This window comes from Anolis sagrei, chromosome 8, assembly GCF_037176765.1.
Source record: "Anolis sagrei isolate rAnoSag1 chromosome 8, rAnoSag1.mat, whole genome shotgun sequence".
Lineage (NCBI taxonomy): Eukaryota > Metazoa > Chordata > Lepidosauria > Squamata > Dactyloidae > Anolis > Anolis sagrei.
Window position 1 is genome coordinate 10549246 of NC_090028.1, and position 22786 is coordinate 10572031.

At 42.2% G+C, this 22786-nt stretch overlaps 1 protein-coding gene across 1 annotated transcript in view; it reads left to right on the forward strand.

The window, feature by feature from the left end:
* The window catches only part of LOC132783237 (polycystin-1-like protein 2), a 90693-nt gene that overhangs the window by 26563 nt on the left and 41344 nt on the right, over nt 1–22786 (forward strand). The window contains exons 14-24 of the mRNA XM_060788337.2: nt 4805–5005; nt 6571–6716; nt 9472–9666; nt 9994–10119; nt 12252–12434; nt 12981–13105; nt 16358–16484; nt 17015–17146; nt 18380–18605; nt 19824–20017; nt 21120–21350. Coding sequence (XP_060644320.2) covers nt 4805–5005; nt 6571–6716; nt 9472–9666; nt 9994–10119; nt 12252–12434; nt 12981–13105; nt 16358–16484; nt 17015–17146; nt 18380–18605; nt 19824–20017; nt 21120–21350 — 1886 coding nt within the window. The remainder of the gene's footprint in view (nt 1–4804; nt 5006–6570; nt 6717–9471; nt 9667–9993; nt 10120–12251; nt 12435–12980; nt 13106–16357; nt 16485–17014; nt 17147–18379; nt 18606–19823; nt 20018–21119; nt 21351–22786) is intronic.

The following is a 22786-nucleotide window of genomic DNA, read 5'->3' on the forward strand; positions in this document are numbered from 1 at the left end:
AATCGAAATCCAAAAACCAGTCAATTCATTGCCATAAGTTGTGTGATCTTCTTCCACTTGCTGCTCACTAACCAAATGTTTGGTCCTATAACCAGGTCTTGATTTTCCTTCTAAAAGTCAAGAGGGAGGTGGCCAATCTGATATCTCTAGGGAGGGCATTTCATAGGCGGCGGAGGGGGGGGCAGTGCTGAGAAGGCCCTGTCTCTCGTCCCCATCGTTAGGTAATTCTTATAGAGTTTATTGGGCTGAATTCAGATTTGTGTTTATTTTTTGTTTGTTTTTGTGATGAGGCTGATCAAATGCATTTATGCACTGATATCAATAAAATCTAATTAACCACAAGCCAACAAGTATTTTTCATCAGATATGATTTTAGGTCATTCTTATAGAGTTTTTCACACTCAATTCAGATCTGTGTTTATTTTTTCTCTATCGTGTAGTTTTTGCGATGAGGCGAATCGAATAATTAATGCATTTACACACTAATATCCATTAGATTCTATTGCTATCTGTGCGTAAATGCATTAATTATTTGATTAGTCTCATCACAACAACTACACGTGATAGAGAAAAAATAAATACAGATCTGAATTCAGCGCAAAAAAAAAAACTCTATTAAGAATGACCTAAAATTATATTTGATGAAAAATACTTATCGACTTGTGTAGTTTGAATGCTATGGATCATTTCCAAAGATATAGATCTGGTAATCCTTTGTAGCAAAAGCAACAAAGAGGCTTGTGGTGACTTAAAAGTTTATCACATGAGTCAGGCAAATTGCAATTATAGCAGCATAACAGCGGGACTTACCAAGTGGACTTGTCCTCTTTTGTTGTTCTGGGTGTCATGGAGACAGTCAGAAGGCGTTTCTTTTACAAAAGAAGGTCATTAATGGATTGCCTATGTTGTTAAAAGAAAGGCTTTCCAGGTTTTCTCGCACTGGGAGAGTGGTGGGAAAGGAGCAACATCATGTGATAAGTCCAAAGACACTGTTGACTTGCTGTAACTGATTTACCTGCCACAGGGGATGAACACTTACTTATTTAGACGATCCCTCGTTGTCCGAGTAGAATCATAGAATCATAGAATCATAGAGTTGGAAGAGACCTCATGGGCCATCCAGTCCAACCCCCTGCCAAGAAGCAGGAATATTGCATTCAAATCACCCCCGACAAATGGCCATCCAGCCTCTGCTTAAAAGCTTCCAAAGAAGGAGCCTCCACCACACTCCGGGGCAGAGAGTTCCACTGCTGAACGGCTCTCACAGTCAGGAAGTTCTTCCTAATGTTCAGATGGAATCTCCTCTCTTGTAGTTTGAAGCCATTGTTCCGTGTCCTAGTCTCCAAGGAAGCAGAAAACAAGCTTGCTCCCTCCTCCCTGTGGCTTCCTCTCACATATTTATACATGGCTATCATATCTCCTCTCAGCCTTCTCTTCTTCAGGCTAAACATGCCCAGTTCCCTAAGCCGCTCCTCATAGGGCTTGTTCTCCAGACCCTTGATCATTTTAGTCGCCCTCCTCTGGACACTTTCCAGCTTGTCAACATCTCTCTTGAATTGTGGTGCCCAGAATTGGACACAATATTCCAGATGTGGTCTAACCAAAGCAGAATAGAGGGGTAGCATGACTTCCCTAGATCTAGACACTATGCTTCTATTGATGCAGGCCAAAATCCCATTGGCTTTTTTTGCCGCCACATCACATTGTTGGCTCATGTTTAACTTGTTGTCCACGAGGACTCCAAGATCTTTTTCACACGTACTGCTCTCGAGCCAGGCGTCCCCCATTCTGTATCTTTGCATTTCATTTTTTCTGCCAAAGTGGAGTATCTTGCATTTGTCACTGTTGAACTTCATTTTGTTAGTTTTGGCCCATCTCTCTAATCTGTCAAGATCGTTTTGAATTCTGCTCCTGTCCTCTGGACTATTGGCTATCCCTCCCAATTTGGTGTCGTCTGCAAACTTGATGATCATGCCTTCTAGCCCTTCATCTAAGTCGTTAATAAAGATGTTGAACAGGACCGGGCCCAGGACGGAGCCCTGCGGCACTCCGCTCGTCACTTCTTTCCAAGATGAAGAGGAAGCATTAGTGAGCACTCTCTGTGTTCGTCCACTTAACCAATTACAGATCCACCTCACCGTAGTTTTGCCTAGCCCACATTGGACTAGTTTCCTTGCCAGAAGGTCATGGGGGACCTTGTCGAAGGCCTTACTGAAATCCAGGTACGCTACATCCACGGCATTCCCCGCATCTACCCAGCTTGTAGCTCTATCGAAGAAAGAGATCAGATTAGTCTGGCATGACTTGTTTTTGATAAATCCGTGTTGACTATTAGCGATGACTGCATTTGTTTCTAAGTGTTTGCAGACCACTTCCTTAACAATCTTTTCCAGAATCTTGCCCGGTATCGACGTGAGGCTGACCGGACGGTAGTTGTTTGGGTCGTCCTTTTTTCCCTTCTTGAAGATTGGGACCACATTGGCCCTCCTCCAATCTGCTGGAACTTCTCCCGTTCTCCAAGAACTCTCAAAGATGGTTGCCAATGGTTCCGAAATGACTTCCGCTAGTTCCTTCAATACTCTGGGGTGTAGTTGATCTGGACCTGGGGACTTGAACTCATTAAGAGCGGCCAGGTATTCCTGGACGACTTCTTTCCCAATTTGGGGTTGGATGTCCTCCAATCCCTCATCCACTCCATCTTGCTGAGGTTGAAGACTCTCTTTTTGTGAGAAGACCGAGGCAAAGAAGGCATTAAGTAGTTCTGCCTTTTCCCTATCCCCTGTCAGCATTGCCCCATCTTCTCCTCGAAGAGGTCCTATCGCCTCCTTGTTTTTCCTTTTTCTACTGACATAAGAATAGAAGCCCTTTTTATTGTTTTTAATGTCCCTGGCAAGTCTGAGTAGGATTGTCTTCCAAGATTGGTGTCCTGGTGGTGGGTCCGTAGGTGACTATGGAGCCCTATTCTTGATATGCATGTTTTCCTGCAGTGAGGGCATCGGTTTCCAGGTGGAAGGCGGTCCCGGTCAGGGTTGGCTTGACGCGCCTTCCTCTTGGCACGTTTCTCTCTTTCACCCTCCATTCGTGCCTCTTCAAATTCTACAGCACTGCTGGTCACAGCTGACCTCCAACTGGAGAACTCAAGGGCCAGGGCTTCCCGGCTCTCAGTGTCTATGCCAGAGTTTTTAAGGTTGGCTTCAAACCCATCTTTCAATCTCTTTTCCTGTCCTCCAACATTCCGTTTTCCATTCTTGAGTTCAGAGTAGAGCAATTGCTTTGGGAGATGGTGGTCAGGCATCCAGACAACATGGCCGGTCCAGCGGAGTTCATGGCGAAGGACCATCGCCATGGCAAACATTCAATGCCATAGGCACACAACATATATAGACAGACGCAGATGCAATTTAAGGTGGTATTTGCTTTTTCCAGCATGCTGACATTTGTCCACTTGTCTTCCCAATGTCGCACCTCAGCGTAGTACCACCTTGCTTAAGACACTAAAGAACACACCAGCAGTTGTCTTTGTAGTTTTTAAAAAAATAAAAGATAAAAAGTTCAAAAAGCAAAAGTATATTTCAAAAGATCAATCCAAGGTAACATAGGCAAACAAGATCCATGAAGACACAGGCAAGACAAAGTCCCTAAAGTGCATGACAAAGTCCTAAAACAGGAACATGAAAGGCTACAATACAAACCCCAAAGTCTCTTGGTTACAGCGTGAAGTTGCTCTGACACTGAGGCACATTCAAACAGTCTGTTCAATGCTCTTGGGCCAGCATAAAGGCGTTCCTATGGCCTCAGGCCTCTCTCTCACCTCCCGGCGATCCTGACACTCCTTCACACTTTCAATTCCAAGCGATCAGCCCTATCTAAATCACCGGCTCCATCGAGGTCAAATCCCTTGTTAGCTGGCTGAGAACTATCCTCCCCTTCTACATCCTCCCTTCCTTCATCAGGCACCTGGCTCTCGCTCTCAGTAGTTTCACTTTCCCCAGCATCAACCCTTGCTGTGGGAAACAACTGAACTTCTGCCCCCTGATCCTAGTCTTCCACGTCTAACACAGGGACATCCTTGTTTCCCATCTGATCATCCCCATCAGAATCATTGATACCATCACCCTGTGATTCCAGCTGAGTCACAACACCCAAGAAATTTGCAGGATTTTTCGGTGGCAACGCTGATGGAATCATTCTAGGAGTTGCATGTGACATCTGTAGATAGTCCACGTCTCACAGGCGTATAGCAGGGCTGAGAGGACAATAGCTTTATAAACAAGCACCTTGGCATCCCTACGGATGTCCTGGTCCTCAAACACTCTCTGCTTCATTGGGAAAAATGCTGCACTTGCAGAGTTCAGGCGGTGTTGTATTTCAGTGTCAATGTTGACTTTTGTGGAGAGGTGGCAGCCAAGGTAGCGGAAATGGTCAACATTTTCTAATGTTACACCATTAAGCTGTATTTCTGGCATTGGAGAGGGATTGGCTGGCGACTGCTGGAAGAGCACTCCTACCACACACAAAAACTGAATCCTGTTCACAGATTGTGTAGTCTAAAATTACACCAATGTGTTGCTATGAGTTTTCCGTGCTGTCTGGCCATGTTCCATAAGCATTCTCTCTTGACGTTTCGCCCACATCTATGGCAGGCATCCCCAGAGGTTGTGAGGTCTATTAGAAACTAGGCAAGCTGTTCTTTAGCAAATGTGTTGAATATTTAGAAAGCAAATGCTCTTTTAAGTGCAAATCTATATGTGACACAAGCTGTTTCAAATTAACTCATGACCTGTTTTGTTTCTAAACGTTCCAGCCGTGAATGATCACAAGTATGGCGAAGAAATCTTCATTGTCAGCACGGTGCCTCCTCCAGCAGCCCCAGTCTGCATGATATCCCCTGAGCAAGGATCAGTTCTCACAAGTTTTTCCATCTCCTGTGTCACTTCCTGCTTGGAGGATCAGTGTCTTCCATCTGATAGCTCCTCACTCACATATTGCTTCTATCTGGAGCCAAGTAAGAGCCACATTATCTGCTATCTGTACAGAGAGCCAGCCTGGTGTCATGGTTGGAGTACTGGACTACGACTCTGGAAACCAGGATTTGAACCTTCACTTGGCCATGGCACTCTCAACTGGCTGAAATTGCATGTCACACTCTTTCAGCCTTCTGAAAAATATTTTTTTTCTTAAGTGTCATCATCTTGGGTAGTTTCAATATAACACTAACAGGTAGCCAAGGAGAAGTATGTTTCATCTTGGGAAATAGTGGGTTAATTTAAGATAACCTGTGCAGTGGGAAAGAAAAGTCCCTTAATATTTTATTTATTTTATTTACAGTATTTATATTCTGCCCTTCTCACATCGCAGGGAACTCAGGGCGGATTACAGTGTACATATACATGGCAAACATTCAATGCCATAGGCACACAACATATATAGACAGACGCAGATGCAATTTAACATTCCAACTTTTCATGAGGGTATTCTGGCCACCAGGGGAGCTGTTGCTTCACCATCCATTTTGTGACACTGATGAAGTACTTCCTCATTCTTTGCAGGCTTGCTGGAGATTTTTATGGAATTGTAAATTAGTTAAATTAGCCTCCCACGTAGGCAGTACCTAAATTTCCTACTTGATAGATGCAATTGTCTTTCGGGCTGCAAAGGTCAACAGCAAGCTACACAAATTGGTCGGACACTAACTCTGACCCGGGCTGGGTTCAAACTCATGACCTTTCGGTCAGTAGTAATCTTAATGTTCACTGATAATAATATTATAATAATAAAACTTTATTTATACCCCGCCACCATCTTACACCGTAGGGGACTCAGGCAGATTACAATGTACATCAATAAAAACAAAAGCAATAAACAAATAAACAATAAATACAATACAATTAATATAAATCACATATAAACAATAACCAATAAACAGTAACACACAAGGATTAAAAACCTATGGCCAGGCCAAATGTGCTAGTTTAAAATTTTAAAAAATAAATACTGGGCATGAACAAGGTAGGATATATCTGGTATAGGGTTTTAAAAGAGATGAGGGAGCTCAGTCAATAATACTTTGGCATTGGGGATGTATATATAGGAACAAAACCTGAGACCATCAGAGACTTTGTGCTGGAAGTTCCTTTGGAAGTTGACTGTAGAATCGCACTGGAGGCATTGGAGAGCACACTTCTCTAGGAATTGCTAAGTCCTCCTGCATAATGTATGCTTTATACAGTATGCTTTGGCTGGACATTGTGGATTTCAGATAAACAAATGACTTTGGCAATGTTAGGAGTCCCAAACAATTATTCAGGCTCAGAGATACATCATATGAATCTTTTTTTAAGGGTTGTAGAGGAACAAACTTGGGACTTAACAATATTTTTTTTCTTTGGAGGAGCTCTCTGTATAAATCCTGGCTGTACATTTCCTTCTCTGTGATTAATACAAACACAACAAGGACTGAAGAACTACTACATAATTTGGGTTGTTTTGTGTTTGTTTATTTCTTTGATGTGAAAAGATCTGTTTTCCACTGCCAATAAGTTCGTTCTTTGTCCCATTTGCTCCTTCCAGATTCTCTTCTACACTGTGGACACGATCCTGTTCTCCCTTCAGTTTACCTCCCACTTGGAGAAAAGGACAATGACTTCCTTTTACGCATCCATGTTTCTGTAACCAATAGTTATGGTGACACACTTCGTACAAATTTCACTGTCAGGGTAAGTTAGACATGGTTTTGCCAGCTTTTTTTGTTAAGCTTTGCAATCTGGGAAAGGTGGAGGAAACACTTCTCAGACCTCTTTAGAACACTCTGCAAACTCACTTTGTATTTAGTCATACTTCAGGCTCTTTCAGATTGTTCTAAAAGAGTGTGAGTTTTCACAGTATGGCTCCCTGAGTTTTGTGGGTTGTTATTGCCTCTGTGTTTACTCTCTTCTTTCTTTTAGGAGGCTGTATTAACTGATGATTTAGAGAGAATTGTGAGCTTTCCTGAGGCATAAAGTGATGGGCTCTCAAGTCTGAAAAATTCAAGTCTGGGAAATTATGGTTCTCTCTGTGGCTCGGATAGTGCAACGCCTCAAGGGCGTTCAGGGGAATCAGAAGTAGCAACAGCAGATAAAGAATCAAGTGAAGAGCTGAGTGATAAGGAAGGTTCCCACGAGAAACCACCTGTAGCTACGGAGATCAACAAAAGTCTTCATTTTCATATCAGAGCCAAAAATAGATTGCTTCATTCAGAGAGATTATATGGGAAAGTTATGAAGGAAATTCACGGGAAATTGAATGATTTCATGGGTGTGTATTAGACAGCAAGTTGTTTACCTTAAGGTCAGTTTGGGCAATGCTGCATTAGAGTGAGAAGCTAAGCCTGAGTTCTCTTGTCCCTGGTTCAAGTCAAGCTTTGGTTTTGGATTTATTATCTCCTGGAAGTTTTTTGTGTCCTGTTCATGTACTCCTGTTCAAGGTTTACTAGTTATACCTTCTGGATTGTGGACTTAAGCTATATCTGTGATTTCTGGCTCTTCCTGGACTTTGTCATTTCTTGAAATTTATGAGACATTTGGATTACTGCTTGGTTATCAGCTGTTGCTAAACCTTTTTGGATTATATATCTTTCTTTCTTATTCCTGATTTGTGTATACTTTTTAATTATTTTTACAATAATCTTTTTGCTTATATTCCTGGACTCTTGTGTGGTGCGGTAGTCATAGTTTTTTCCAGATGTCGAATGCAATAGGCTGTTCATGGTGATTCATAGATTTTTCCAAGGTATCCCCCCTCCCTAGAAATTGGAATGTAATTTGCTATACAGGCTTATGAACAATATGGTTTCTGTAGTTTGTTCTTGTTGAATTTGTATGTAAGTCTGAACAGGGACATTTTTAAAGTGTAACCCAGCCATCCATATATTATCTATATAAATAAAAATGTAATGTTCATTTGTGGGATTAACATAATTCAAAAACCACCAAATTGACACCAAATTTGAACACAATACACCTATCAGGCCAACAAGTGACCATCACTCAAAAATATTAATTTTGTTGCTTGGGAGTTGTAGTTGCTGGGATTTATAGTTCACCTACAATCAAAGACCATTCTGAACTCCACCAATGATGGAATGAAACCAAACTTGGCACACAGGACTCCCATGACCAACAGAAAACTAGACCTCACTACCTCTGAGGATGCTTGCCATAGATGCAGCGAAACATCAGGAGAGAATGCTTCTAGAACATGGCCATATAGCCGGAAAAAAACTACAGCAACCCAGAAAACTAGAATGGTTTGGCAGGCATTGACCTTGAGTCTGGGAGTTGTAGTTCATCCAGGCAGCACTATGGACTCAAACAATGACGGATCTGGACCAAACTTGGCACGAACATTCCAAATGCCTAAATATGAACACAGATGGAGTTTGGGGAAAATAGACCTTGACATTTGGAAGCTGTAGTTACAGGGATTTATAGTTCACCTACAATCAAAGAACATTCGGAGCCCCAACAATGGCAAACTTCCCACACAGAACCCCCATGAATACTTAAGGCCATCCAGTCCAACCCCCTTCACCAGGGCAAGAAAACATAATCAAAGCCCTCCTGACAAAGTGCCATCCAGCCACAGTTATAGAGTAGATATATATGATTCACACATATGCAGATATAGTATCACAGATTTGAAAGGGACCGCTAAAGGAGGACAATAATATGTTGCATGTTCCAGAGTAGGTAAACCAGACACTCTCCACATCAACACTGGCAAAGAAACAGCAAGAAATACTGTTTACCCACAAGCATAAAGACATTACATATATTAGAAACCAACACTTTCTCATTACTTTATTTTCCAGATCACTAGACTAGGCCACAGCAATGCGTGGCAGGGGACAGCTAGTGTGTGTGTCTGTCTGTGTGTGTTTTGGATAGCACAAGGAAGACTTAACATCCTTGAGGAGCTTGTTTTGGTGGCTGTGCCCCTGTTCAGAAGATTTCACCTCGCTTTCTGTGATAATTGGATTTTGAAATATTTGGAGATAAGGACTGGTGATAAAGCTTTAGTGAAGACACCTTTTTCCCATTGTAACTGTTTCAGGAGTAAATTTCCGTTCCAAGGGGTAGATTTCTCTCACTTCTTGTTAACTCAGCCCCATTCTTAACTATGAGTCATTTGTAAGTTGGATGTTTGTAACTCGGGATTGCCTGTAGTTCGAAGGGCTAATTTTCTTCTCCTATTAAAAAAAGTTTTTAGAATAGTACTGTGATGCAAAAGTGTCATTTCACCCACCCACTGTAACAAAAAAAATTAAAAGAGACAGAATGTGTGTTACTGTTCTGATCTGTCTCAGAATTAAAAAGAAACCCACTTGAGGATGGGAACAAAATATTGGCACTTTTAAGAATGCCCTTGGTGATAATTGAGGGAAACATTCTGGATGCCCTGTGATCAGAACATTCTTTCCTCTTGTTTTATGAGGTTTGGCCTGAAGATATAAGTGATAGAAACCAGACGCTGCAGACAATTATTTTGGAAAAATCAAACACCATCCTAAAAGGAGAGAACAACAGTATGTCCCTGTTCCAGCTGTACAAATCAGTATCCTCTGTTCTTAATCACAAGATGAAGGAAGAGAGTGTTAATACATCCCTGCAGACAGACACAAGGAAGGAGGTCAATATTTCACATTGCTTTGTTTTTTTATTTGTATTGTAAGCTATTTTGAGTTGCGGAATATAAATAAATTAAATAAACAATAAAATGGACAAATGGTATTCCATTACCACTGTAGAACTGATGGTCTAGTAAGCTTCTATATGTGGAATCCCATTCTATGTAACAGTATTGGGTTGACCCAAGAGATATATTGGATGGTAGGACAGACTACTCCACAGAAGAGAGGTCAAACTGCAGTCTCCTGCACTGGTCAGGAAGTAGTTGACCTCTAAATCCCTTCCAACACTTTGAAATTTCTCTAACATTCTCTCTTGCCTTTCCTAGTTGAGAGAGCTCATGCTGACCACTCTCTCCACTGTCAATGTAACATCAATGCAGACAGCACTGAAGATGTCTGAAGTGCTGAAAGCAGTCACATACAGGAGTGAAGAGCTATCTTCCTTGGCACAGGTGAGTGCTAGGTGGGATGAAGTTCCTCTAACCTTAATCCATGTAGCACAGCAAGGGATGCAGTGATGATTATGAAAATTGGTCCCTTCCAAACAGGCCCTATATCCCAAAATCTGATCCCAGGTTTTCTGCTTTAAACTGGATTATACGAGTCCACACTGCCAGATAATCTGGAATAAACAAAAAACCTGGGATCAAATCCTGTCTGGAAGGCCCTTAGATTGACTCCATTGTGTAGTAAGGACTAAATGGAAACTTGGAAGTGGAAATAACAGACAGAATTGAAGAAAATAAGAATGTAATACAGGAGTGTCCAAACATTTAAAGCCATCGACCAGTTCATAGTCCCTCAGCCTATTGGGGGGGGGGGTGGACAGGCTATAGTTGAGGAAAAATGAATGCATTCCTATGCACTCTGCATATGTTTCATTTGTAGTGCAAAAATAAAATTTGAAAGAGCAATAACATATATAAAATGAAGAACAATTTTAACCAACATAAATGTACCAGTCTTTCAATGGGAAATATGGCCCTGTTTTTGGCTGATGAGAGAGTCAAGTTAATTAGGATTGTTGTTGTTGTGTCAGGTTGATTCAGACAGTAGCATATGCTGCCTAGAATCTGGTGGAATCTCCTCTGCAAGTTTTTCAGCAGAGGCCCCATGGCCATCTGTCAAGAGGGCTTTGATTGTGGTGAGGGGGGGTAGCTTATAGTTGCTGCCTAGCTCTCCCCTTTTCTTCACAAGGGAAGAGTCACAGCAAAGGACAGCCTTTTTGGTAAGGCCTCCGGGAAATTTGAACAGGGGCCGCGTTTGGCCCCCAGGATGGACTTTGGGCAAAGTGTAAAATTCATAAGAACTATTCCATGGCTAATGAAGAAGAAGAAATATTTAGCCTAAGTTTTTGCAAGTGAAAGTGTTGCAGCAGGATAGGAGAGATAATATCAAGAGAGATCCTTTCCAGAGAAAGAAAAGAAAAGAAAGAAAAGTACAGCTTTATTTCCAGCTGGGACCCTGGGAGTGGAGCTGTATCCAAAAGCAACCAGAGTGAGTATAAAGGCGTTGACTGTCCCTTTTATACCTCTCCAAATGCAGGCAAACAAAGAAACATGCCTCTACATACATTGACATCATTCACTTCATCACTTTAGCATCATAGAAATATCAAATTCTATCTTCCAGCATGCAAGAGGCATGTCTCTATATTTTTTCTGAGAGCAGCATACAGCTTACATTCATCAATCAAGGGGCCTACCTTGACCTGTCAGGAGGGAGGTGGATAGGCTCCTTACTTAGAAGAAAGACGCTGGGCTATGTTGTACCAGTCTCTCTGGAATGTATAGATAACAGGTCCCCTTTCTCCTCCCCCTTTTAATACAGATCTCCTTCTGCATTCTCTCTGTCCTGCAGCTTTCTAACATAGAGAGAACCTGATTTTTCTTACATTTCAGTGCTGGTAAAGTCCATACAATTTATATATAAATAAATATCTATTTTTCCAATATCTCCCCATCAAAAGCTTAAGTTAGATTTTTTTTCCCCAAAAAGTAATATATTTGATCTTAGCCAAAAGGCCAAGAAGCAATGTTTCCTGTAATACAGGAAGCTTAAGAAGAATAAATATTATAAACATCACTTGCCCAGTTTCCGACAGACCTCACAAACTTCCAAGGATGCCTGCCATAGATGTGGGCAAAACATCAGGAGAGAAGGCTTCTGGAACATGGCCATGCAGCCTGGAAAACTCACAGCAACTCAGATATTCTGGCCATTTACAACACAATAATAAATCTATTTTCCAAAATGTAGCTTTCCATGTTCTGTCCTTGCACTAACCAATACATGTTTGTCTGAAATGCGTATGACAAAAGATTAACATTGGATTTCTAATGAGTGCTATCTGTAGCTCACATTCAAGATTTTACATAGCTTCTTCTAATAGTGAATCTTCTTCTAGATTCACTATGTCATTGAAATGGAAATCCCCGCTTGGTGCTGCATTGTCACAACCTTGCAATGAAAACTTAATCCTGGAAGATGAGACCTCTGAAAGCACTGCCATTTAATTTCTTGTCCTTTGAGAGAGAGAGCAGGTGAAAGTATGTCTGTTCACAGACTTTTCTTCCCTGCCCAGGTGGAAGCCGGCCATACCCTGAAAAGTGTCAGTCAGTCTTTGCTGATAGTGAATAGTGAAGATGGTCAAGATGATTTACAGCGCAAGGAGGCAGCCAGCTACCTCTTTGCAGCTGTGAGCAACGTTCTTGAGGCTTCAGGTCAGAATGGGACTGAGGATGCTTCTGCCCCAGAGACGTCACAGGTGATGACTTTTTATTTTCAAATTCCAAAGGCCCACAGCTTATAGAAGACTAATATAGCATGTTTATATACATAAGAACTACTGATGAACCAAATTCTTGATTTTAAAAGCTTCTGGTAGAATACATTAATCAAGTTTGCCTCCTCGTCCTTGTCCTTCTTCTTAGAGCAACACAACAAACCACAGACCTTCTGCCCATAGTTTGTGACCTCCAAACCTGGCATTCTAATTTATCTCTCCACCAGAAAGCCAAAGAATTAAACCAAGAAAATATATGGGCTATTCCTCTGACACAACAGAGGAATTGTCCTTAAAGAAACCACAAGATTCAGATCTGTGGTTGGTTGGGTTACAACACAGTAGGGACTAATATGCTGAATTGTCCTTGATTTCGACAAGCTCTTTTCTTTGAATCTGAACGTGTCTTCTTCAAGAGAAAGGCTTGGATTGATATTCCTCGGTTCCAAGTAAAGCTAAAATACAACAAGTCACTGAATTCTTCTATCAATGAATATCAAAGAATGTGGTTTGCTTCTCTTACAATAGAGACTGGTGCCACAGCAACTTCTCAATGCTGTTGAAAACCTCCAAAGTGCTCTCCTGATTGGGAAGCTACCAGATGATGAACCTACAGTGCTCACAGCTCCATCTGCAGTGATGTATATTAACAGGTAAACACTCTTTACTTCTTTTTCAATCCTTTTTGTTTACTTCTGTGAGAAAAAAAGTTAAGAAACTAGCATTCAAATTTCCTATTTACCTGGCAGCAAAGCAGGAACAAGACATGCTTTGGATTTTTTTAGGGGAGATACTCTTCATTATTAATGAGCTAGAAGGGTCAGAATCATACTACACATGAGATGAGGGTCATATGTGATGTCATCTTATGTGAGATGATGTGTCACATTAGCCTTAGATCCAATATGTAGATCAGTGGTCCCCAAGAACTAAAATATGGTCAGTGGCCTCACCATTACTACACCGTTGCAATGAGAGCGACTGGTCTCTCGAAACCCTCTTATAGTACCCAAGGCTTATTAAATATTGTTTTCTGTGGGCAACAGATGGCGACTACTGGATGGCATGTGTATCAGAAACTAGAGCTGATGTGGTCTATCCAATGCAATTTTCTGAATCAGCACCCCAAATAACCAAACCATACGTAAAGTTGACCAAAACTGAATTGTAACGCTTTTGGGCTGACCTTGAAGGAGCTGGGGGTGGTGACGGCTGACAGGGAGCTCTGGCGTGAGCTGGTCCATGAGGTCACGAAGAGTCGGAGACAACTGGACGAATGAACAACAACAACAACAACGCTTTTGGTATTAATGTTTGAGAGTGGTCCCTGGTCAAAGTGGTCCCTGGTCAAAGTAGTCCCTGCTTAAAGTGGTCCCCGGTCAAGTGGTGCCTGGTAAAAGTTGTATCTGGTCAAAGTGGTCCCCGATCAAGTTGTCCCTGATCAAAGTGGTCCCTGGTCAAGTGGTGCCTGGTAAAAGTTGTATCTGGTCAAAGTGGTCCCTGGTCAAGTGGTGGCTGGTATTATTATTATTATTATTATTAACTTTATTTGTACCCCGCTAGCATCTCCCGAAGGACTCGATGCGGCTCACATAGGCCGAAGCCTCAAAACACAATACAACACATCATAACACAACAATAAAACATAAAAATAAAAAAATAAAAAAAGTTAAGCAATAACAACAACAGTAACAATACGTCGGACACTTTAAAACTGGGCCGGCCAGAACAGTGGGTACAAGGTTAAAAGTGCTGAGATGGCAGGAGGAACTTAGGATTAAATAAGTGCGGTGTGCAGCGATCTTTATTCTACTAAAGTGCTTCTAGGACTTGGTGATGGGGAATTCCTAATCTGAAAAGGCACAACGGAACAGCCAAGTTTTTAGGTTCTTTTTGAAAACTGCCAGAGTAGGGGCCTGTCGAAGATCTTTCGGGAGGGCGTTCCAGAGTCGGGGGGCCGCCACAGAAAAGGCCCTGTCCCGTGTCCCCACCAAGCGCACTTGCGACGTGGGTGGGATCACGAGCAGGGCCTCCCCAGATGATCGGAGTAAGCGTGTGGGTTCGTAGATGGAGATGCGGTCACACAGGTAGGGTGGTCCCAAACCGTTCAGGGCTTTGTAGGTGAGCACCTGCACCTTAAATTGGGCTCGGAAAATAAATGGCAGCCAGTGAAGCTCCTTAAACAGAGGGGTAGACCTCTCTCGAAAATGAGCCCCAGTTAACATCCTGGCGGCTGCCTGCTGGACAAGTTGGAGTTTCCGAGCCATTTTCAAGGGCAGCCCTACGTAGAGCGCATTGCAGTAATCCATTCTAGATGTGACCAAGGCATGGACCACCCCGGCCAGATCAGCCTTCGCGAGGTACGGGCGCAGCTGGCGCACAAGTCTTAATTGTGCAAAGGCCCTCCCGGATACCGCCGACACCTGAGCCTCAAGTGTGAGCGATGAGTCCAAGAGGACACCCAAACTGCGGACCTGTGGCTTCAGGGGGAGTGTAACCCCGTCCAACACAGGTAGCCACCCTATACCCCGATCCGGTTTGCGATCGACCAGGAGGACCTCTGTCTTGTCAGGATCTTCAGCTTGTTCCTCCTCATCCAGATCGACACAGCGGCCAGGCACTCGTCCAGCACCCGAGAAGCCTCCTTGGAAGTAGGTGGAAAGGAGTAGTAGAGCTGTGCGTCATCCGCATAGAGATGGCACCCAACTCCAAAACTCCGGATGACCTCTCCCAGCGGTTTCATGTAGATGTTGAAGATGTTGCGGAACCCCACAGGTCAAAGGCCAGGGGTCCGAGCAGGCGTCTCCCAGCTTCACCATCTGGGTACGTCCCTCCAGGAAGGACTGGAGCCACGACAAAACCGTGCCTCCAAGGCCCATCCCAGAGAGACGACCCAGAAGGATACCATGGTCGATGGTATCGAAAGCCGCTGAGATGTCCAAGAGAACCAGCAGGGTCACACTCCCCCTGTCCAGCTCTCTGCGGAGGTCATCCACCAAGGCGACCAAGGCTGTCTCAGTGCCGTGGCCAGGCCTGAAACCAGACTGTGACTGATCTAGGTAGTTGGTATCATCCAAAAAGTTCTGGAGCTGAGAGGCGACCACCCGCTCCAGCACCTTACCCAAAAAAGGGAGGTTGGAGATTGGCCTGTAATTGCTCAGCACCGTGGAGTCAAGGGAAACCTTTTTGAGGAGTGGACGAACCACAGCCTGTTTCAAATTAGATGGAAAAATCCCTTGTTCCAACGATGCATTAATAATCAATACAAACCAATCAACCAGCCCCTCCCTGGCCGATTTAATGAGCCAAGATGGGCACGGGTCTAGAGGTGAGGTGGTCGCCCTCACAGCCCCAAGAATCTCTTCCATGGTAAAAGTGTTATCTGGTCAAAGTGGTCCCCGATCAAGTTGTCCCTGATCAAAGTGGTCCCTGGTCAAGTGGTGCCTGGTAAAAGTGGTAGATCAAAGTGGTCCCTGGTCAAGTTGTGCTTGGTAAAAGTGGTATCTGGTCAAAATGGTCCATGGTCAAGTTGTCCCTGGTCAAAGTGGTCCCTGGTCAAAAAAAGGTTGGGAATCACTGGTGTAGATGTACCACGCGGTGCTTGTACTTTTTCCATCAGTTCTTACTGTTGAGTCCCAAGGATCAAGAATCTGAGCACTGTCTGTGCAGATAACTAGAATTAAAATCCAGATAAGATGTTAAGCTGCATGGATAGCTTTGAATGAATCTAAATAAAATGAGAGAAGAAAAAAATGCCCATTTCCACAATTCTACAGATGAGTCAACACAGATTATTTATTTTGAATGGAAGACATAGCTCTGTTTCCAAAATGAATTGTCTTCTCCACTTTCATCTGTCCTTGCCTCATCTTATTTTCCCCCATTCCTGACCCTTCTCTGGAAAGGTTGCAGACGGACAATGTAGATGGCACATCCATTAGCATCTCCAATTCCAGCTCGGCTAGCTTCTCTCTGCCCTCCGCCTCTTCCCTCAGTATCTTGGAAGACAGTGAGGAAACAGTGGACATCAGGGCAAGTGCATCATTTTTTTACTATGATTTGATGTTTCTGGAGAATTTATTTTCTTTTTTTCATGTTAAATTTTTATTGCTTAAAATATATATATAACAAAAATAGTGTCCCAGCTCTCGCACAATTTACAGTAGCCCATTTAATATAACAGCACATAGGAAAGGTTGGTCTTCCAGATGTTGCAAACCGCAATTCCCAAAATACTTTCTGAGGATTTCTGAGAGTTGACGTTTAAATATCTGTTGGGCCAAGATGGTGGTCTTCCGATGCATGGGCCTTGTTGCCTGGGGTGATGGAGAATATAGCCCCACACGTTGGAAGGCACTGGGTTGGAGAAGACCAATATGGATTGTGTCATATTGACTCTTGGCCTTCAGAATTTCAAATTCAACCAAAAGCATTGTCAGTTATACAGAAATGTCTCAAGGTGGTCAGAATGTTAGGTTTGTTCCTCCCTGACTACAAACAAGGGTCTGGTGGGATGGGATTCTTGACTCTGAAGGAATAACACTGACAATCCTTTCTTGTAGATGGTGAGCTTCTCTGTAAATCCCTTTTCCGCAAGCGACAGCTTTGAGATCCACAGTGCTGTCGGAGGCCTGACTCTCACTAGCCTTGATGGAATGGTGATTCCCGTTCGCAATCTTATGGAAGATATTGAGGTAATTTTCCCAGCATGCTTCTGTTTTACAGATCTGTCAAACTTTAGACATTTTGGACTACAACTTCAACTTCCAGTATTCCCAAGACATTATGTCTGTGATGGTTGTGTGATTTTGGAAACTGTGATCCAAAAAGGTAACTTTTCCAAGCTCTGACCTGCCTCCCTAGGAGCCTGATAAATACAGTATATCCTTCAGTAACATGGAAGAAAGGTGGGCCACAAACTTAATTGGAAAAGAGATTTGCATTTAAATTTCAACTGTGTCCCCTTATGACAGAAACCCATTCAGGTTGACCCTTCAGTTCCAAATCTTGGTCAAATTCATCTTTTATCATCAGGATCCCCATCTGGATTTAGTTCTTGAGCATCAAGGTGACCACTATTCAGGAAAGGTGGCTGTGTTGATCATTGCATTCCATGGGAAAACCTGATCAGTTGTACTTATCAGTTCTTAAATATAGCCATACACAGTTCTATAAAACAATAATTCATTACAGTCGGCCCTCCTTATTATTCACACATTATGTATCCATTGATTCAACCATCAACTTTTTAAATTCTAAAAGCAAACCTTGATTTTGAGTCGCCGTGGGCTGAGAAATATAGTAAATAAATAAATAAATTTTGCCATTTCCCTATGCCATTACATGTAATGGGATTTGAGTCATGGATCATGGTTTCCCCAACACGATTCTATACATTTTAACATTTCAGTTTCAGGCAAAACAACACTTCTTCCTGAAGTTTTCTACATCCTCAACTCCTTAAACATTGTTTGGATGTTAATCACAAGCTTGCTTCCTAACAGTTGGAAGCTCCAGCCATTTGGCCAAAAATATTTTTTATTTATTTATTTAAAGCATTTATATTCCGCCCTTCTAAACCCGAAGGGGACTCAGGGCGGAGCACAACATGCCAAAACATACTAGACCATACACATACAAAAGCATTAAAATCACTTATCTTGATGTTAAAATCCACTAATTAAAACTGTCTCAACAACCATATCGAATTTGGTTGGCATACTAAGGGTTCCTATATAGGCTGCAAAGGATATTAAAAAGCCCTTTCACAAAGCTCATCCCCAGTTCTCCCCTTCCATTGTTCATCTTCCCAGTGGTAGAGACAAGAGGGCTGGAAATCAATTGCAGTGTTGTCTCAGATCATGAAATGTAAAGGTCCTTGAAGTATTGATGCATTTCCCAAGCTAAATTGTGAACTTTAAACACAGATAATTCTGCCAAGGAGTTCAACAATACAAGACCACAAAAGCATGTTGAGTCTGCAAGATTTCAGTGCTCTCCAGGTTAATGTGACTTCATCAAATGTATCTCTGGTGATCCATTTGGAGCTGGACCAACCCATTCCACTTATTCTATACTTGGGATATGGCTATCATCCCAATGAGACAGACCATGAACTGATGACACGCCTTCCTCACAACAGAGACTCTACAGGTAAAATGAATGGGCTCAGTGTTGGTGGCTTATTCACCAGATAGCTAAAAAACCCATGCAAGTTGGTGCTAGCAACTTGGTGCCCTTGAGGTGTTTTGAGCTAGAGCTTCCATAGTTCTTATTACTGAGCATTTGGCTGGAGCTCCTGAGAGTTGCAGGCCAAAAAAATATCTGGGGGCAAGTTGTCTATCCTTGCACTTAGGAACTTTCCAAATGATCTTGTAGTTCTTCTTATACTTAGGAACTTTCCAAATAGTCTTTCCAAATGGTCTGTCAGCTGTGACCTGGGGTGTGCACTATAGTGCTATGGCACCCCAGCAGCTGTTATTAAACTTCCAGTCTTATCATCCCTCCTACTTTACTCTTAGAGTTAGGGCTGATGGAGATAGCAGTGCAATATCACCTCTGAAGAGACAGACATTTCCTATTTTGACTAAAATGATCAGAAGTGTGGAAACCAAGCCTTGTGAGGAACACCTTAGATAGTTGCATATATTTATCTAGGAAAAGAGACTGAGAGGTGATATGATCACCATCTTTAAATATCTGGAGATGTTGTATGAAGCACTGGCCAAACTTTTCTGATCTCCAGTATGATCATGTCTATACTAGTGAAAAGCTTTACCTATTGCAATATCCTTAGCACAGCTTTGTTAAAATAATAGGAATGACTCAAAGTTGGTAGTCCTATTTTTGTACCAGTGAGTGAGAGATCACTCAGGTGTATGGATATAATCCATGGTGGTTGGAATTTGGCTACTGGAGACTCTACCTCCATTTCATATGGATTTGAGACCTCGAGAAATAATTTCCACGAGGCAGGAGAAAGGGGTGCAACCTCTCTCATTTTGGTCTCACCACTGGGCAGCAGGAAAGAGCTGTGTAAAATCTCCAGCTCAGCTTGTAGAGAAACCGTTTGCTTCAATTTTCGAATGGGAAAATATATTCTTGGTGTGTGTTTGAATGACAAACTGTGACCAACTGTGTTTGGTGCCAATACACAGGGCCATCTCTCAAATTAGTCACTCACTGTAATAAAGTGAACTTGAACTTGAACAAGGCATCTGTAGCTCTCAGGGTTTGGCCTGGGAACCTCAGGAACTGGGATGATCCTTATTGGCAAGCCTAGCAGCACGGGAACTCATCATTGTTCTATTATCATTATATAACCCCACACACAAACCTTATGGTGGCTCATCTATACCTTATCTCTTCCAGATGAGATATATTCCTGGATCCTTCACCCAGAAGACCTTAATTTTGGAGAAGGAATTTACTATTTCTTAGTAAGACCAGAGACAGAATTAGATGCTATTGCTGCCAACAATGTAAACATTTCAGTCACTTGCTTTGTATCCCAGTGTGTATTTTGGGATGAACACCAAGGGAAGTGGAGCAACCATGGATGCTATGTGAGTAGAGAGAAACCAAAGAATGATGCCAATATGGGACAGGGTGTGTTGCTCTATAAAAATAAGGACTGGTTGCAGACCTTTCCCTCCCAGATGCAATTTTTTTCATGTAGAGTTGGACTGCTGGTTGCATCTTATCACAATACCTATGATGGTATTGCATCATTTAATTACTGTATTTAAAGATTAGCATAAAGGAGTGCAAGATTAACTATGTGGCCCCTCCTTAGTTTGTCTTCCAATACTTGATAGCTTCATTCTGTTTGAATGTCGACCTTTTGTACTTCTTAATGATATCTTAATTTGTATGCCACCTTTGTTTTTAGGAAAATCTATATAAATGAAAATGTAATGTTCGTTTGTGGGATTAACATAACTCAAAAACCACTGGACGAATTGACACCAAGTTTGGACACAATACACCTATCAGGCCGACAAGTGACCATCACTCAGAAAAACACTGAAAAGCATAGCAGAAGAGATTTTAAAAGCCAACAAATAAAAAGTACATTGCAACGCATGCGCAAAACCACATATATATACACAAACACATATATAGAAATATACACACACATATACACATATATACACACACAAAACACATATACACAGACTGACCCACAGCAAAGTATCGCAGAGGACGGCTAGTGTAGATATAAAAAGGATATATTATCATTTATAAAGGCCTATAAGATTTAAGTCCAGGCTATATAACAGAGTATATGTCCATGACTATACTCAGAGACTAACTTAATTAGTCTCTGAAATCCTCAGAAGAGGCACTTCTTTCAGACCCACCACTGTTACAGGCACATTTAGTGGGGATGTGGAATAGACCCTTCTTGGTGGCTGCCCCTTCCTCAGGAAGGTCAGCTGTTGGGCATTTAAGGTTGGCTCTTCAGCAAAAGCCTATCTGGTATGGGAGATCCTACCCAAAGCGCTGCTATTGCCACCCTCAGCATTTTCCACCAAGGAGGCAGGTCTTTTCCTAGTGGCAGGACAGGCCTCAATACCAATGCAGCAATGCCTTTCCAATGAATTTTCACTTTTATGCAGTTTGGATGTGTTCAAGGTTGTCATGATTACTGTTGTTGGATTGCAGGTTGGTCCCAAAACAACTCCTGATAGCACCCAGTGCCTGTGTAACCATTTGACATTCTTTGGGAGCTCTTTCTTTGTGATGCCAAACACCATCGATGTCAGCAAAACAGTGGAGTTATTTGCTACCTTTGTGGACAACCCTGTTGTGGTGACAACTGTGGGTTGCATTTTTCTTGTATATCTTTTGGTTCTGATCTGGGCGAGAAGAAAAGACATCCAAGATGATGCCAAAGTAAGTGTTACTCTAAATGTGCTGTCACGCGCTGGGCCTGTGAAAAGGTCTGTAGACAGGACGTGTTCTGTATGCCCAAAGGGACGCTGGGTGTGCCTCGGATTAGAGGCCCTTTGGATTTCCCTAAACAAAGTCTTTAGAAACTGGGAAAGTTTAACAAAGTTTTTATTAGTGCTTAGGTCTTCAATAAATCAAACAAATACTTCAAGGCTTTGAATCAACTGGTGGCTTTCTTAATCTTGTCCACAAGGACAGGCAACTATCTTCATGAACTGTTTCTTCATTATCAGGGAAATCCTTGACCTCTACCTGGGCAATCTGTCTTAGGCTCTGGTGGCGTGGCCCCTACACCAAATTGCGTTATGGCTGCCGCGAGTGGTCCTTACAACAGAGTCCTTTTGTAGATTTCCAAGAGGAAAGAAGGTCTTCAATTCCCAGTGAAGGCTGGCTGTAAAGCTGTGGGACTGGATCCCCCCAGCAAAAGCTGTAAAAGACGAAGCTTTCTACAGGTGGAACTGATTCACGTCCTGTACGAAAGGCTTTTCTGTATGAAGTGAACTAGAGGTCCCCTTTTTCCCTCCTAAACCCAGAAAAGGGGGCGGAACTAAAGAACCTAATGATGATTGATAGGTCATTGGCCCTATAATTGCAAACCAGGGAAGCCAACTTATTGCAAAATGCATGGAACCTTGGAATACATGCAAACACTCAAAGAAAGAAAAAGAAGTTGGAGCTCCTGGTACAGCCGTACCAGAACACTAAATTAGTCCTGCATTTCTTCAGTACCAAGAATTTTCGTTCAGTTTGTAAAGACTACAGTGGATGGATTTTTATCTTGCCATAGGGTGGAGAGTGACTAATGTGGAAAGCTCAGATATGCAATGAGTAGACATAAATATTTTTGATAAAGTGCATTTCGTTCAGCCCAGTCTTGTGTATGTTTACTTCAATGAAAGCCTCCCTAAAAATGGCACAAAGAGGAATTGAAAATGAGCATTCTATTGGGAGATTGTATATTTTTCATTTGAGTGCTGAGTTGGTGGTTTGGGGCGCTCTAGACTAATTGAAAAGTACCAGATTTTGATCCTGGGATAAAATTAATTATTTGGTCATACTAGAAACCAAGAGAAAATATTCTGGGAGAAACAAAATATGTAAAATAAAACTGAAAAGAACAGGAACAAAAATCTGGGACTTTCAGGTCCTTTTTAATCAGTCTGAATGCACCCATAACTTTAAACTACATTTGTGGCACACCTTAGTCTCAAAATATAACCACAAGATGGCACTGCACCACATTCGCCATTCAAGAATGAGCATTTGAAAAACCTATAACAACCCATTTGAAAGTATTCTTTCCTTACTTTGTAAGGAACTCATGCTGCCAATTGTCAGAATGAGATCTACAGTTATTATTGGCATCTTTCTGTATATGA